General features: G+C 40.4%; 1 protein-coding gene across 1 annotated transcript in view; it reads left to right on the top strand.

The window, feature by feature from the left end:
• The window catches only part of SLC7A11 (solute carrier family 7 member 11), a 393,826-nt gene that overhangs the window by 332,530 nt on the left and 42,489 nt on the right, over positions 1-18,807 (top strand). The window contains exons 10-11 of the mRNA XM_073603843.1: positions 2,044-2,193; positions 10,078-10,255. Of these exons, the coding sequence (XP_073459944.1) occupies positions 2,044-2,193; positions 10,078-10,255 (328 nt within the window). The remainder of the gene's footprint in view (positions 1-2,043; positions 2,194-10,077; positions 10,256-18,807) is intronic.

The raw sequence follows: 18,807 nt of genomic DNA, 5'->3' as shown, positions 1-18,807 counted from the left end.
GCTATTTAGACCTATGTGTCCCCCAAGGAAAGACATTAATAGGGTTTTACTCCCACTTCCTGTTTGGCTATGTGACAGGAAGTGAAAACATTTGAAGAAGAAAGTGGCAAAATTTGGGAGGTGTCTTCACCCTATCAGGGGTGCAGACATCCCCAAAAACTGACAAGACTTCTAATTCCTCTGCACTCTATCCCCAAGCAAAAATAAGAAAGGATTTTATTTAGTTTAACTTTGCAAAGACACATTCCTAAGTTCAACTGTGATGCATGTCAATGGCCCATTTAGAGCTTGTTTAATAGTAAAACAAAAGTTGCCTTTCACTAGAAACATTGGTTAATCCAGTCCTGGAAATATGCATCTGCTTTACTATTAATTTCACTAAAAATTGGGTTCCTGCAGCTAGATGCGAGACCGCTGTGTATGCGAAATGCGCAACTGCTGTTTGTGTGGAGGTATGTATACGTGGCACATATCTGGTTCCTGGAAGCAGTGGCCAGCACACAGGAATAACATCACGCCCCTCCAGGAAGTTGCTTGTACTGCTGCTAATTTTTTCCCACCACCATGCCCTGCTCACTGTTCTCTGAGGAAGAGATGATCATTTTTTTTTTTTTTTTTTTTTACATGGGGTGGTGTTTGTGTGGGAGGAAACTGGAGTTCCTGGAGGAAACCCACACAGACACAGGGAGAACATGCAAACTCCAGGCCAATGGTGTCGCGGGCGGGATTCAAACCAGTGACCCCTTTTGCTGCTAGGTGAAAGTGCTAACAACTACACCACTGTGCTGCCCAAATATATATCTATAGATGTAGGTTCTTGTGTCCACCAGCAGAGAGAAGTTGGGTAGATGCCACACTCCCAATTCTGGAGGCATAATAATGGTCTAGCACAGGGGCCTTCAAACTATGGCCCTCCAGTTGTTCAGGAGCTACAATTCCCATCATGCCTAGTCATGTCTAAAAGGTGGTTTCTCATGTGCCTTGTATAATGCCCAAGAAATATTGTTTGGAAAATGCAAGTGGGTCATGGCACATCTCCATTCCAAATTTTGCACTTAAGATGGTCATGCACTATGCAATCTGATTGGCCAATCTCTGTCCAACTCGATATTTAGGTAAAATAGGTAATAGGAAGACGCACTTGAACAATGAATTCAAATTATAGGAAATCAATCAGGCTCTTGCACTAAATCTAATTTATTTAAGATCTACAGTAACTGATTGCAGTGTATGGACACCTTTAAAGATCAATATCTGAAAATATACATTTATTGGGTTTAGAAACACTTCTCTGTTCTATGTAATGTAATGAAAGATTTGGGTAAAAAAAAAAAAAAAACATTTCAAAGATATATTAGAAGTGATAGGAATGAGATTAGCATCAAAAGGGTTTATTAACTGAGTACACCTACTAATTGCCTAACGATCACATCCAATGAGATAAAATAATCAATTGTATTGGGCGTGCGCTATTATCAATAATAAAACCGCAGTTACCATAGCGCCAGTTTACATCCGCAGGTATTTATTATCGTTATTTGTTTCTTAGTAAATCAGCCCCAGTGCCTGTCAGAAATGACACTTTTTGCCAATGGAGGAATAACTATAGATGCAATTAAGAATATATTTTATGAGATGTATTGATTAATGGTAATTTTATTCTGCATGGAGTTCAGCTTAAACAAATTTTTATAAAGGAAAAAAAAAAAAAAAACGAAAAATATATATATATATAAATATATATAAATATACATAAATAGATATACAAATATCTTTTACATTTGTGATATTCATTTTTAAATAATCAGTAAAATAAAGACAATCAAATTTGTTATATATATATATCTATCTATCTATAGATAGATATATATATATATAGATATAGATCTATATACATATCTATATCTATATATATATATATATATATATCTATCTCTATCTATAGCTCATCTAACACACGTTTTAGTAGATGTTCCTGTAACTGTTGTATTCACTAAATTTAAAGACTGATTCCATAATATAAAAAAAAATTCTATTTTGCAGCATCCTCTAACAATGTTAATGCTTTTCACTGGGGATATCTACAGCCTTTTGAATTTCCTGAGCTTTGCTCGAAGCTTTTTTCTTGGCCTGGTTGTTGTTGGGCTCATTTATCTGCGATACAAACGACCTGAGATGCATCGCCCTTTCAAGGTAGACTCACCTCTGTCTCTGTCTGACATTAATCTTTATACGCTATGCTGAACCTCTCAGTGTCACAGGAGATTGAAGGAGATTGTGTATTACCAACTTATATGTGTAAGCAACTGTAGTGGACAACAACTTCTATGAAATGGCTTGAATTGTTTTGGCTTGAGTTTTGGCATGCATGGTATTTTGTATTTTACACAACTCTGATTTAGACAGAGAAACTTTATGTTTCTGCTCTTTGTAAGTAGAAAGAAATGGCTCACATTTATGAATATTTTATTTTTTAATGATTTACAGCCTTTGCGGGCCATAAATGTTCTAGCACAAGATGGTTGAAACTTCTGTATTAGCATATTCTCATCCAAGCTTTAGTCACAGTACGTCAGTGGTTCAAAACCTGTGTTTGAATGATGATACCCTAAGCTAATATTTCAAAACATGGCAAGTTGGTTTACTAGAAACCATGATTATTTATGCTAGAAATATTTTGAATTATAGTATAGAGTTTTACCTTCAAAACCCGTTTTGATGTACATTTTTTTTTTTGGAATATCCATGCTTATTAACCATACTATTTTGCTTCTTAAGAACCTGTGTTGTGTTCTTATACAAGTATATAAGTCTCAAAAACCTCAGCAGATTATCTATCTATCTATCTATCTATCTATCTATCTATCTATCTATCTATCTATCTATCTATCTATCTATCTATCTATCTATATCTGAACTCCAGCTTTTGCTATACTTTACATAATTAATTTGGGCCAGTCCCTCCCCAACATGTGAGGCCACTGGATGTGTGATATAAACTGTATGTAGCTAAGGCAACAGACAGCATACCGCACTGTGTTCTGGGGTTGGAGCCAAGACTTCTGTCATATACCAGGAACACAGTAGAGTCTATCTGATCCGAGTTCAGCCATTCAGAGAAAGCAGTGTATTCTACCAATGAACACAAAGCTTGTGCTGATTGAGTCAGAGAGGTGGGCTGATGATGTCACAATCTCTGACTCAAGCAATCAGAGGAAGCTTTTTATTCATTGCAGGAATACATCACTTTCTCTGAATGGCTGATCACCGATCAGATAGATTCTATTGTGTTGCTTGTATGAGACAGGAATTCTCGGCTCTCATCGGAACACAGTGCGGTATGCAGCCTCAGCTACATACAGTTTATTATACTGCACATCCAAAGGCCTCACATGTTAATGAGGGACATAGTTCATTTGGGCCAAGCTGGCCCAAATGAACTACGTAAAGTACCGTATTTTCCGCACTATAAGGCGCACCTAAGAGCCTTTTATTTTCCTCCAAATCGGCCGTGCACCTAATAATCCGGTGCGCCTTATGTGTGCACTGAGTTCCAAAATCATTTCCCGCTCTGACACAGGGACGTACGCTGGCAGCGATAACCAACCACTCCACTTTGAAGGAGATCTACAATCTAAACAGATCCATCAAACCCCTTTTACACCTGGGCACTAGCACACTGTTGATGCGCTCTGAGTCTCCGTCTGGAGCCACATCACGTGGGTTCCTACTCCAGTGCTACACGGCTGGTGTGTGTATCGCTGTGTGAGTGGAGCGCCCCGATCTCAGTGAGACTACTGACTATCCCTGTACGGACCGGGAAGTCATTCGTCCCTTCACATGAACTGTATCTCCAGCGCAGTGTGGCCGGTGTTTCTCCTACCTGTGAGCTGGACGATCTACTTTTGGTGATACCGCTCATAAGTAGGAAATAGTAGAATAGTAGAATAAAGTAATAAAGTAAACTCACTGTTTTGCTTCTGTTACTTTTTTTTTGTAGACCGTATGTTTTAGCAAGCTCCTTATAATGCAATGCGCCTTATGTATGGGTCAAGTACAGAAATAGTCCCCGTAATTGAGACTGCGCCTTATAATCCGGTAAGCCTTATGGTGCGGAAAATACGGTATATCAAAAGCGGAAGTTCAGCTCTAAGCCACAACTCATTTATTAATATGTCTGATGGAAGAAATGTGTCAAACAAAAGGGCTATTTCATTAAAGCATGGTATATGTGAGGTGCGTTCATGTACAGTATATGTGTTGTTTTCTAATTACAACTGTTAAAATTACTGAGTAATGAGTAACTACACATGTCACATATCAGGCTCACAAGAATGCTGTTAAGAATTACATTTACAGTGTATATATATATATATATATATATATATAGTGGGTACGGAAAATATTCAGACCCCCTTACATTTTTCACTCTGTGTTATATTGCAGCCATTTGCTAAAATAATTTAAGTTCATTTTTTTACCTCATTAATGTACACACAGCACCCCAGATAATTTATGAGGGTGTGTTTAGGGGTGGGATTAGGGGCGGGGCATGGTAGGGGTTGGGCGAGGCAACTGGTGGTGAGTAACCCTTGAGGCCTAGCTAGTAGCTCAGGACTTGAAATTTTGAGCCCTGTGTGTGTGTGTGTGTGTATATATATATATATATATATATATATATATATATATATATATATATATATATTGGGGACGGAAAGTATTCAGACCCCCTTAAATTTTTCACTCTGTTATATTGCAGCCATTTGTTAAAATCATTTAAGTTCATTTTTTTCCTCATTAATGTACACACAGCACCCCATATTGACAGAAAAACACAGAATTGTTGATATTTTTGCAGATTTATTAAAAAAGAAAAACTGAAATATCACATGGTCCTAAGTATTCAGACCCTTTGCTGTGACACTCATTTAACTCAGGTGCTGTCCATATCTTCTGATCATCCTTGAGATGGTTCTACACCTTCATTTGATTATACTGATTGGATTTGATTAGGAAAGCCACACACCTGTCTATATAAGACCTTACAGCTCACAGTGCATGTCAGAGCAAATGAGAATCGTGAAGTCAAAGGAACTGCCTGAAGAGCTCAAAGACAGAATTGTGGCAAGGCACAGATCTGGCCAAGGTTACAAAAAATGTCTGCTGCACTTAAGGTTCCTAAGAGCACAGTGGCCTCCATAATCCTTAAATGGAAGACGTTTGGGATGACCAGAACCCTTCCTAGAGCTGGCCGTCCGGCCAAACTGAGCTATCGGGGGAGAAGAGCCTTGGTGAGAGAGGTAAAGAAGAACCCAAAGATCACTGTGGCTGAGGTCCAGAGATGCAGTTGGGAGATGGAAGAAAGTTGTAGAAAGTCAACCATCACTGCAGTCCTCCACCAGTCAGGGCTTTATGGCAGAGTGGCCTGACGGAAGCCTCTCCTCAGTGCAAGACACATGAAAGCCCGCATGGAGTTTGCTAAAAAAACACCTAAAGGACTCCAAGATGGTGAGAAATAAAATTCTCTGGTATGATGAGACCAAGATAGAACTTTTTGGCCTTAATTCTATGCGGTATGTGTGGGGAACACCAGGCACTGCTCATCACCTGTCCAATACAGTCCCAACAGTGAAGTATCATGCTGTGGGGGTGTTTTTCAGCTGCAGGGACAGGACGACTGGTTGCAATCGAGGGAAAGATGAATGCAGCCAAGTGCAGGGATATCCTGGACGAAAACCTTCTCCAGAGTGCTCAGGACCTCAGGCTGGGCCGAAGGTTTACCTTCCAACAAGACAATGACCCTAAGCACACAGCTAAAATAACAAAGGAGTTGCTTCACAACACCTCCATGACTGTTCTTGAATGGCCCAACCAGAGCCCTGACTTAAACCCAATTGAGCATCTCTGGAGAGACCTAAAAATGGCTGTCCACCAACGTTTACCATCCAACCTGACAGAACTGGAGACAGAGGCGGCTCTAGGCTTTGTGAGGCCTTAGGCAAAACCTAGACATGAGGCCCAAACACGCCCATAATGGGAAAAATAATTACATCGATAAAAAAATTAACTGTATAAATTGCATTAGGAACTTTAAAGTGCTGGTGTCAGTGTTCTCTATCTCTGTGCTGGTGTCAGTGTTGGTGTCAGTGTTCTCTATTTCAGTGCTGGTGTCAGTGCTCTCTATTTCAGTGCTGGTGTCAGTGTTCTCTATGTCAGTGCTCTCTATCTCTGTGCTGGTGTCAGTGTTCTCTATGTCAGTGCTGGTGTCAGTGGTCTCTATGTCAGTGCTGGTGTCAGTGGTCTCAATGCCAGTGCTGTTGTCAGTGGTCTCTATGTCAGTGCTCTCTATCTCGGTGCTGGTGTCAGTGTTCTCTATGTCAGTGCTCTCTATCTCGGTGCTGGTGTCAGTGTTCTCTATGTCAGTGCTGGTGTCAGTGTTCTCTATGTCAGTGCTGGTGTCAGTGTTCATAATGTCAGTGCTCTCTATCTCGGTGCTGGTGTCAGTGTTCTCTATGTCAGTGCTGGTGTCAGTGCTCTCTATCTCGGTGCTGGTGTCAGTGTTCTCTGTCAGTGCTGGTGTCAGTGTTCTCTATGTTAGTGCTCTCTATCTCGGTGCTGGTGTCAGTGTTGTCTTTGTCAGTGCTGGTGTCAGTGTTCTCTATGTCAGTGCTGGTGTCAGTGCTCTCTATGTTGGTGCTGGTGTCAGTGTTCTCTGGCAGTGCTGGTGTCAGTGTTCTTTATGTCAGTGCTCTCTCGGTGCTGGTGTCAGTGTTCTCTATGTCAGTGCTGGTATCAGTGCTCTCTATCTCGGTGCTGGTGTTAGTGTTCTCTGTCAGTGCTGGTGTCAGTGTTCTCTATGTCAGTGCTGATGTCAGTGCTCTCTATCTCGGTGCTGGTGTCAGTGTTCTCGATGTCAACACTGGTGTCAGTGTTCTCTATGTCAGTGCTGGTGTCAGTGTTCTCTATCTCAGTGATGGTGTTAGTGTTCTCTATGTCAGTGCTGGTGTCAGTGTTCTCTATGTCAGTGCTCTCTATCTCGGTGCTGGTGTCAGTGTTCTCTATGTCACTGCTCTCTCTCTCGGTGCTGCTGTCAGTGTTCTCTATGTCAGCACTGGTGTCAGTGTTCTCTATGTCAGTGCTGGTGTCAGTGTTCTCTATGTCAGTGCTGGTGTCAGTGTTCTCTATGTCAGTGCTGGTGTCAGTGCTCTCTATGTCGGTGCTGGTGTCAGTGCTCTCTATGTCGGTGCTGGTGTCAGTGTTCTCTGGCAGTGCTGGTGTCAGTGCTCTCTATGTCGGTGCTGGTGTCAGTGTTCTCTGTCAGTGCTGGTGTCAGTGTTCTCTATGTCAGTGCTCTCTATCTCGGTGCTGGTGTCAGTGAAGGAGATAGCAGCAGAGAAGCCAATCAGCAGGCATTGCCAGCGCAGGATGAAGAGCACCCGGCCCACCATGGCTGAGGATCAGCACTGGACTGGGCTGGGACGTCCCGAACCCACAGTGGAGCCCTGCATAGGTGGGGGTAATGTCAGGGTGGAGGGAGGGGTCAGGGGCTGTCAATCATAAGTTGGCACACTGGCACAGGACTGAGCTGCCTTGACTGTGGCACTGATTATCCGGAAGAAGGGAGTGGAGGGTATGGGGCAGGGGGTGGAAATAAAGGCAAGTGGCTGAGCGATGCTGGAGGAGCAGGGGTGAGGGGTTGGCTCTCTCTGATAGTGGTGGATGGCTGCAGAAGGGGTTCTGGCATGGTAGATGTGCCTCTCCCTGCAGCTGGAGCCCCGAATCCCGACACCCCCGCACTGATTGACAGCCCCAGGGCGGCCTGGACACCTCTTCAGCTCTTCTCTCTTCCCTCCCCCTTCTATCGGCTCCAGTACAGCCCTGGCGAGGCTTCCTCCCCGGCGGGACCCTCCGCTCCCCCTCTGCTCACCAGTCAGGCGCCGGATGACTCCTCCGGGTGTGCGGGGAAGGATCACTCAGTCAGTGGAGCACTTGAGTGGGAGGTGAGGGGGGCGATCTGCAGCTCCGGAGCAGCGGGAATATTTGTATTGTCATTCTGCTCCGGCTGCTGTAATGAGTCGCCTCCCCTTCTCCTCCCCCGGACAACACAGTGCTGGCTCCGCCTTCTCTCCAAGACACAGCCACGGCTCCGTCTTTTCTCTCCACGGAGCTCAGGCAGCTCTGCTGGCCGAGTGGCCGGAGCGCAGCGCCACCGCAGCGGCATTGTCAGCAGAGGTGGCTCTGCAATTAGGCAAATTAAGTGATTGCGAGGCCCCTGAGAGTGCGGGGCCTTAGGCCACCGCCTAATTTGCCTAATTAGAGAGCCGCCTCTGACTGGAGATGATCTGCAAGGAGGAATGGCAGAGGATCCCCAAATCCAGGTGTGAAAAACTTGTTGCATCTTTCCCAAAAAGACTCATGGCTGTATTCGATCAAAAGGGTGCTTCTACTAAATACTGAGCAAAGGTTCTGAATACTTAGGACCATGTGATATTTCCGTTTCTCTTTTTTAATAAATCTGCAAAAATGTCAACAAGTCTGTGTTTTCCTGTCAATATGGGGTGCTGTGTGTACATTAATGAGGAAAAAATGAACTTAAATGATTTTAGCAAATGGCTGCAATATAACAAAGAGTTAAAAATTTAAGGGGGTCTGAATGCTTTCTGTCCCCATTGTGTGCATATATATGTATATATAATTAACAAGATGCTGGCAGGGTTGGGAACAGTGTATGTAGTATGTGTTATCTAGGTTTCTCACCAACATATGGTAAGGGACTCCAAATATATGTGATTGTTATGGAGGAAACTTGCTTTCTCAGATAATAATAGATTCTGGTGTAGGCCCTGGTGCCTGGATGCTTTGTAGAACTTTAGGTGGGATAAAACCTCCATCCCCACTTCCCAGGTCCACATTTTACTTCACTAAATAGTCTCATTTGTCCACAGGCCTTTTATATCTCAGCTGACTGATTCTCAGTGCTCAATTCCCCCTAATAACTATAATAACTATAATAACTTTGGGACAACCCAAAATTTTGGATTTTCTTTTACTTCCACTTTCAATGATAATGATAATCAGGACAAATAAAGAGGGTGAATCTCCCTAATGTGGGCACAGACAGCAATAAAAACTGACAAGTGTTCTAACCCCTCTCCACTCTGTCCAAAATTTTAAAAAAAAGTTTTCTTTCAGTTATACCCAAAAGGCACACATGAGCAGATGGGGTGTTTGTTTTTGTGCAGGAAGGTTTTACAAAGCCCTGCTGAATTTAAATATTTAAAAAAAAAAAAAATAAATAAAAAGTGATTGCAACGCACAATATATACAAAATGAAATGTAAACAATGTCCATATAAATAAAGTCACTCTTTCTACTAAAGTGCCATAATATAATATATGAACATACTGTATCTCCTCAGTTTCCAGTGACACAATATATAATACAATTGTTCTGTTTGCACCTTCACCATAAAAACAAACAGCACATACCCTTGGTAATCCTTCACTGTACAGTAAAAATGCACACTCACCACAAGGATATGCTGTCTACATATAGAACAGCAATAAACGCATGTTACATCATATCCATCCGGGGCTCTCTCTCCTCAGGTGGTCTGATCAAACCAATTTCCTCCACTTCCACCAGGGGTCAGTATATGTACACACATCCACAAAGAATCACTAACCATAAGGCCAGATTCACATATGTGTGAATTGGATGCGGTTTTAGCCACATCCAATTCACAGGACATGTGAATGTGACCAGCTTCACACATGTACGGGGGGCGGTTTCCAAAAAGGTCCTGTGCACTTTTGGGTCCAGTTCAGGTGCGAATTCAGGCAAAAATTTGCACCTGAATCACACCTAAACTGGTGAACAGAAACGCACCGGACCCCGGGCTTTAAACCGCGGCCGCACATATGTGAACCCAGCCTAAGAAAAAAAAGATAAAGGCCATTTAAAGACTATTGCACTCTTAAAAAATAACAATAGCTACTGTAATCTTGCCTTTCCTATTGACTACATTACCATTTGGTGAGATGACGTTTGTATTTACTTCATTGTTCTTTATTTCAGGTTCCCATTTTTATTCCAGCATTGTTTTCCTTCACGTCCATGTTAATGGTTGCTCTGTCATTATATTCAGACCCTATAAACACTGGGATTGGATTTGCAATTACTCTGACAGGAGTGCCAGCTTACTACCTCTTTGTCGTCTGGGATAACAAGCCAAAATGGTGCAGAAGATTTTCAGGTATGGTACAATAATATTTTGCACTATAAAGAAATATCAGTAGGATTAAAGAAATCATGTGACCAGACTATTGATAGTAAAACATTTACATTTTCTCAGTAATTATATATATATATATATATATATATATATATATATATATATATATTTTAGCAGAGACCCTAGAGAATAAAAACGGCAATCGTAATTTTTTTTTGTCACACGGTACACAAATTTTTTGTCAAAAAAGACCATTTCATATATCAAAAAAACAATAAAACAGTAAAGCTAGCCTATTTTTTTGTATAATGTGAAAGATGATGTTACGCCGAGTAAATAGATACCTAACATGTCATGCTTTGAAATTGCGAACACAAACTACGGTACTTAAAAATCTCCATAGGCAACATTTTAAAAATTTGTAAAGGTTACCAGTTTAGAGTAGAGAGAAGGACAGCACTCCCAAAATGCCCCAAAGATGCTGCTTGCAGGACTTTTCCTAACGTCCCGCAACTGCACCACCTGAGTGTGAAAAGTCACACTGAAATGAAAGGGAGGCAGTTTTCAGGCGCTATTTCTAGCGCTAAAACGCCTGAAAACCGACTCAGTGTGAAAGGGGTCTAATAGTCAGTGACAGGTACTTTTTATGGACAGATCTGGGATCTATAAGACCCCATATCCCTCCTTTGCACTTAAAAGTATTCAAAATGCCAAAATCTGCATTTTGTAATACTAGGGTTTTTTAAATCTGTGCCATTGGCAGCCGAGTAAACTGGAAATTATGTCATGACATCGCTTCCAGGTTACTAGATCGGAAACCCAATCAAAGCCAATTCCGGCTTCATTAATTTCTTCAGCCAGCCAGCGGACATGTCGGCTGGTTGCTCGGGCCTCCTGGTGGGACGGGAGAGCACGGGAAAGCTGTGGGAGGGGGGCGATGTCCAAGCAGCTTTTAGCTGCATTGGTTGTTATCACTAAAAAAACAATTGCTGGCTGTAAAAAATGGTACTGGGGTGATGCCTGCAGCTGCAAGCATCACCCCGGTATGACCCCTTCATGCCGAGAACACATATTTGCATATGGTCGACGAGAAGGGGTTAAAGCTATTTAATTTTTTTTAGCTTTTTTTAAAATTTTCCCTGCTATCATGGCTGTGCAATCAGCAGGAAGTCATCTGACCACTAGAAAAACCTTCAAAGAAGTAATTTTTTGGAGTTCTCAAAATGGGTTACATTGTCCTATCCTTCTATTGTAGTGTGCTTTTTTATCAAAGCATATGTTCACATTTGCTTTAAAGGAAACCTTTACTGGCTGGAAAATGTAGGCTGCCATTGCCAACCTCCTTCTGAAAATTCTAGTTCCCTGGCTGTCCTTGTTGTTAATACTTTTGGACATTGAGAAAAGCATGCAGAGTAAAAAAAAAAAGCATGAAGCCAGAACCCTTAATTTGAATATTTATTCTAACCTGGAAAGTAATAAAGCCAGGGAGTTCATGTTTTCAGTAGACATGTGCAGTTCGTTTCATTCCGAATTGAAATGGAAGTTTTTCATTTTCGGAAATTCGGATGTATCCAGATTTCCGAAAGCCAATAGTACAGAATTTAAATGAATCTGAAATACCGACAAAAAAAAATTTGGATAAAATTCGAATTTGAATCAATTCAAATAGCCTTCAAATCAATTTTGAATAGTTTTTAAAATAGAATAGTTTTCAAATTTTAATTTGAAATGTTTTTGAATACGAATAGTTTTCAATTTGTTTTCCAATTTCCACAGAGAATAAAATGGAATAGAAAATAAAGGAATAGAATAGAAAAAATAGAATGTAATAGAAAAGAATATATCAGAAAATAATAGAATGTAATAGAGTAAAACAGGACAAAATATAATAGAAAATAAAAGAATTCAAAAACGATTCAAAATTGATTTAAAAACTTTGAATTTTGAAAATTTGAATTAAAATAATATAAAAATAAACTAAACAAATTCTGGAAATGGATTAAACAAATTTAACTAAACAGATTTGTATAAATAAGGAATCAAAACGAAACAAAACAATTTTTTTTCATACTGTGCATGTCTAGTTTTCAGAGGGAAAAGTCATGCATGAGTGACAACCTCCATACACCAAACTTTCTTTGAATACCTTAGTGGAAAAAAAACTTTAGAAAGGGGTAATTTACAGTAGGTAGTAAGAAATCATTCTTTGTCTTCACCTTACTAAAAAGAAATGATCTCTGGTCCAGTTGGTTACTGTAGGTTCATATAATAGTGACATTTTGCTGTGTACTTTGAGCATAATAAGGTTGTTAACAACTTTATACATTATTACGCAATTAACCTAAAATACTTCCTAACGTATTACTGTGTGTTTTTTTCTTCTTTTTTTTTTGGCACAAAATGATTTACTTGTTTAAACGTTTTATTGGCAATTACAGAGGAAAAAGAAGAGGCACAGATCACTACATAGTATACAGCAGTAAAGGGAGTAGCTCTGACTCATTGAAGTTGAGTTGTAGATAAGGTGACACCCAATGACTCCAGAGTTTTTCATATTTACTCACTCTGTCCAGCAGAACTTCCTCTATCTTCGCATGAGTCATAGCCTGTGTGATCCTATGCTTAGCTTCAACAACACAGAGATTGGGAGATTTCCAGACCACATAATTATGTTAATCATTTACTATTGTGTTTTATTGACTTGGAGTGGCATACAGTGGCCAAGAAAGCACTAATAAAATAACATTTATATTATATTTATAATTGCTACACAAGTCTGTTTGTAATCCTATGTTAAAGAGGAAGTAAACCCTGATGGGATTTACTTTCTCTTTTTCCCCTGCAAAGTAAAAGCATAAGGGGCTAGTATGCATCTCATACTAGCCCATTTCCAGTACCTACAAGTAAGCCTCAATATAGGCTTACCTGTAGTGTAGGTAAAAGTGGTTGTACAGGGTTTACAACCACTTTAATACCTTTATATCTGCTCTATCTGCTGCTAAAGAACAATCTATTTTTAATAATAGCAATGTTGTAATGGTTGCCTTCAAAGTCTCAAAGAGAGGTAGATTGAAATGTGGTCCTTCTGTGTCTCTTCCCCTAATTGGAACTCCTACCTCTTACCACTCAACATTCCACAAACCTTTAAATGTCTTTGTACTTCATGCTTCAGACAAGTAAATGACATGATCTGAAATATTCTCTTCAAATCCATCTCATTCCTGGCTTCTGTAGTATCCAGTGAGAGCCTAGCCGTAAAATGACATATGATATACAAATTGTCCCCATACCACTTTTTTCTGCTCCTTTTTGCTGGACATTATAAACTTGTAAGAACATGACTTTTTTATTTATACAGTAAAACCTTGGATTGAGAGTAACTTGGTCTGAGGGTATTTTGCAAGACAAGCAAAATTTTTTAATAAATTTTGAGTTGATAACCGAGCTAAGTCTTGATATACAAATAGCATCATGTCACAACTGAGTATAAAAGATAAGAGAGGCGCCTCTAAGTGTAGCAATATGGTTACATTTAATGAAGGTACAACATTTAGCAACTCACATGGTTGATTAATAAAAAAGGCACATCTAAGTATGCAGGCATCCGGGGTAAAGCTGTCCACACAGACCATCCTCCCCACCGCCATCAACATCATCCCTTCCATTCTGCTCTCCACGAGCGGTTCAAGCCTTTCTTTCAGATCGCTCTATTGCTGCATAGTCTTCGCAGTCACAATTGCAGACTGACAGCGGTGAGAGCTGGCGGTGTGGAGGACGGTCTATGTGGACAGCTTTACCCCGGATGCCTGCATACTTAGATGTGCCTCTTTTACCACTTCAGCCTCGGAAAGATTTACCCACTTCCTGACCAGGCCATTTTTTGTGATATGGCATTGCGTCGCTATAACTGACAATTGTGCAGTCGTGCAACGCTGTACCCAAACAAAATTGATGTCCTTTTTTTCCTACAAATAGAGCTTTCTTTTGGTGGTATTTGATCACCTGTGCAGTTTTTATTTTTTGTACTATAAACAAAAAAGAGCAACAATTGTGAACAAAAAAAAACAATGTTTTTTACTTTTTGCTATAATAAATATCCCCCCCCCCCAAAAAATCCGTTTAAGCCAATATCCATATTTTCGGTAAAAAAAAAAAAAATCGCAATAAGTGTATATTTATTGGTTTGCGCAAATGTTATAGCGTCTACAAAATAGGGAATATATTTATGGCATTTTTATTATTATATTATTTTTTTTTATTAGTAATGGAGGTGATCATTGATTTTTAGCGGGACTGCAACATTGCGGCGGACAGATCGGACACTTTTGACACTTTTTTGAGACCATTGACATTAATACAGCGATCAGAGCTAAAAATAGTCACTGATTACTGTATAAATGTCGCTGGCTGGGAAGGGGTTAACACTAGGGGACGATCAAGGGGTTAAGTGTTCCCTAGGGATATGTTTCTAATTTTGGGGGGAGTGGATTGACTGGGAGTAGAGAGAGATCGCTGTTTCTGATCACTAGGAACAGCAGGTCTCTCTCTACTTCCCTGACAGAACCAGGATCTGTCTGTTTACATTGACAGATGTCCATTCTGGCTCTCTGAGGAGCGTTTGCGGGTCACTGGGAGACATTGCGGCCGCTGGCAACCCCTATAGCTCTTAAAGCAGCCGACGTACATCTACGTTGGTTTGCGCAGCCGTGCCAACCTACCATAATATAATGATGGCGGCTGGTCGACAAGAGGTTAATCATCAACCATGTGAGTTGCTAAATGTTGTACCTTCATTAAATGTAATATTGCTACACTTAGAGGCGCCTCTCTTCTTTTTTATACTCTATAGCTCCTGCTGGATTTTGCTTCTAATCCCCTTCTGCTGCCATTTATGGGTACACAACCTACCACATTGATATAATCTTTTTATATGGACTATAAACTGAAAGAATTCTGAACAAATGGTTGTGGAATGAATCATCTGAGTTACCATTATTTCTTATGGGGAAATTTGCTTTGATATACGAGTGCTTTGGATTACAAGTAGGGATGAGCCAAACACCCCTCTTGGTTCGGTTCGCACCAGAACTTGCGAACAGGCAAAACATTTTTTCAAACACGCGAACACCGTTAAAGTCTATGGGACACGAACGTGAAAAATCAAAAGTGCTAATTTTAAAGGCTTATATGCAAGTTATTGCCATAAAAATTGTTTGGGGACCCAGGTCCTACCCCAGGGGACATGTATCAATGCAAAAAAAGTTTTAAAAAAGGAAGTTTTTTCGTGATTTCAGTGATTTTATTAATGCTTAAAGTGAAACAATAAAAATAAAATATTCCTTTAAATATCTTGCCTGGGGGGGTGTCTATAGTATGCCTGTAAAATGGCGCAGTTTTCCTGTGTTTAGAACACCACAGCAAAATTTCTAAAGGAAAAAAAGTAATTTAAAACTGCTTGTGGCTGTAATGTATTGTCGGGTCCCGGCAATATAGATGAAAATCATTAAAAAAAAATGGAATGGGTTCCCACCCAGTCCATTACCAGGCCCTTTGGGTCTGGTATGGATATTAAGGGGAACCCCACACCCAAATTTTAAAAAAATGGCATGGGGTCCCCCAGGCCCCCAGGCACTATAAACTCTGAACAGCAGTATATATACTATACAGCCTGCCCTATATACTCTGCAGAAAATTGGGCCTCAGGTGTTGGTGGTACCAGAACACTGTAAGCCCTCACAGTTAATCTTGTTGGGCACAGGAATGGGCCCTGCTGTGAAATATTATATCAAGAATTGTAATTACATGCCCCTGTTAAACAGGAGCAGAAAAATTGGGCCTTTGGTGGTGGTGCCACAACATTGTAAGCCCTCACAGTTACTCTCGTTGGGCGCAGGAACAGGCCCTGCTGTAAAATGTTAGATCAAAAATTGTAATTACATGCCCATGTTAAACAGGGGCAGAAAAATTGGGCCTTAGGTGGTGGTGGTGGTGCCCTAAACCAAAAATATTGTTGGAAGCTAGCATCATCAAGATTTAGAAGGAATAGTATAGTCACTCAGCATAGGCAGTCTTCAAGGCATCCCACATCCATAGAAAATGCAATCAGTTACATCAGCATCAGGTGCTTGATAGCTGCTGATCCAAGACTAATTCATTTTTATGAATGTGAGCCTATCAGCGGAGTCTGTGGACAGGCACACTCTATGATCAATTACAAACCCTCCAGCAGCACTGAATGTGCGTTCTGAAAGAATGCTGGATGCAGGACAGGCCAGTAGCTCAATTGCAAGTCTGCTCTTGCCTCTAGATATTCCTGCACCATGTAATGCAGACGCTGGCAATGGTTTCTTGAACCTTGGCGCTGAGGACTGAAGCCAGCAGCAGAAATAAAGGACAAGCGTGCCCCACGGCCACCTGCAGAGGATGCACCATGTCCACAACCAGCACTGTTAACTGTAGACACAGAGGCTGCTTGCCCTCTTTTAGTGGCCTGTGAGTGTCTGCCTCTCCTTGGAGGCCTTCCGGACATGATGTATATTTTGTTTTGCAACACCACACTACACTGTACTACATACTGTGTACACCACCAGTAGTGTAGTAGCAACTGTACTACGGCTGCACTGTATTGTGTACTGTGTACACCACCAGAAGTGTAGTAGCAACTGTACTACAGATGCATTGTATTGTGTACACCACCAGAAAAGTAGTAGAAACAGTACACCACAGAATGCACTGTAGATATAGGCTACACTGGATGCAGAGTATATATATATATATATATATATATATATATATATATATATATCAAATACACTGCCACAAACTGAATAACCTGCCTGCTTAATCTAAATCAAGCTATCTCTCAGTCCACACCAACAACACTACATAGGGCCTCCGTGTAGGCAGCCTTATATAGTGTGGGGCGTGGACTTAGTCCCCTTGAGCCATGATTGGCCAAAGGCACCCTGCCTTTGGCCAATTATGGCTCTCTTAGCAGAGCGCGCTGTGATTGGCCAAAGCATGCAGGTCAGGTGTTCGACCTGAACATCAAGCTCATCCCTAATTACAAGCATGATTCCGGATTGAATTATGCTTGCAATCCAAGGTTTTACTGTACTATAATATACAGGTACAGAGAAAAGTGTATGCTGTATGCTGCTGAAAGGGAAATTCCCTACTGTAGAATTCTATCTTCTTTTTTACTGTAGTATTTGTATTAAATACCATTTTTTATAATTTGTGCAACATCACAGGTTGATGGTTCTATACAATAATTATTAATTACTACTCTCAGCTAGCAACACATTCCTAAAAGTTAAAGTGGTTCTAAACCCAAAAGCAAACATTTAGTATATCGCAGCTTATCATTTCTTATATATGATGGCTGCATTTGTTTTCTTCTTTAGGCTTTCTTTTTTCTATTTTCAGGGGTGCTTACAATGATCAATGTATGTAAAAGATCTATCCAAAGTGGGAAAAAACTGTTTGCTGTAACTGCTTATAACGTATTTGTTGGGGTTTGGCATTCTTTTGTTAGTGTATATAAATCTGCTAGTACAGCTCCCTCAAGACTGACAATGCTGCTGTCCAAAGGTCACCCTGTGCTTCATCCAGAGTGGGGGCACTCTAATAAGGGAGGTGTGTTACTGGCCAGTGAAAACAGAAAGAAAAAAGCCTAAAAATAAAAACTATAGCAGCCACCACATCTAATGATTGGTAAGCTACAATTTATTACATTTTTGGTTTTTGGGTTTAATACCGCTTTAAATGTTAGAGCTATAATCCTGCATCAAGTCTATCTTAGTAACTGGATTATAAAGTAAAATCCAGTGTAAATCCTTATCTAAGGCTTAATAGGGTAATATTTAAATGGTTGTGCAGACATAGATATTAGGTTCATTTACAAATACACATGAATCTTCTAAATCAATACATGAAGCTGAACGTATGACCAAAGAGGTCTCATTTTGTTATCAGCAGCATAATTACAGGGCAACAAGGAAAGTGGCAAATTTGCAATGCAAAGCATGCTATCTGATACATGTGGTAATCCTTAAATGAGTTGACCAGATGGCGAAGACATGCAAACTAATAAGTTTTACATTTCACTAAGTGCTCCCACTTTAAATATGCCCCCCCAATGTATTTTAACTCTTTTTCTACAACAGGAGCTGCCGTACTTGATTGACACAAAGGAAATGTTACACACAACATGTGCCTGTAAATAAATACTATTTTTTATTTTCTTTCGAGATTATGAATGTCTTAGCAGCCATAAGTTTGGTCAGTGGTCAGTAAAACATATTATTGTGATTTATTGAGTGTGTGAACGTGTATTTGTCGCTATTTATATATGGTGATGCCATGCAATGACAATAACTGTGGCATAAAATAGTGCATTGATCCTATCGATCCTGAATTCACATATACATGTCTGTTAAAGGCTAACACATTTTCCATAAAGGAAATTATCTTATTAATGCAGAAACAGCAACAGGGCTTTTTTACTAAGTGCAATGAGCAGTGAAATGCAGGAGATGGACGTATAGCCCCCAAAACAGCTAAACTCCAGG

Source organism: Aquarana catesbeiana, linkage group LG01, assembly GCF_042186555.1.
Source record: "Aquarana catesbeiana isolate 2022-GZ linkage group LG01, ASM4218655v1, whole genome shotgun sequence".
NCBI lineage: Eukaryota > Metazoa > Chordata > Amphibia > Anura > Ranidae > Aquarana > Aquarana catesbeiana.
The sequence above is the reverse complement of the archived record's forward strand: the minus strand, read 5'-3'. Positions and strand labels throughout refer to the sequence as shown.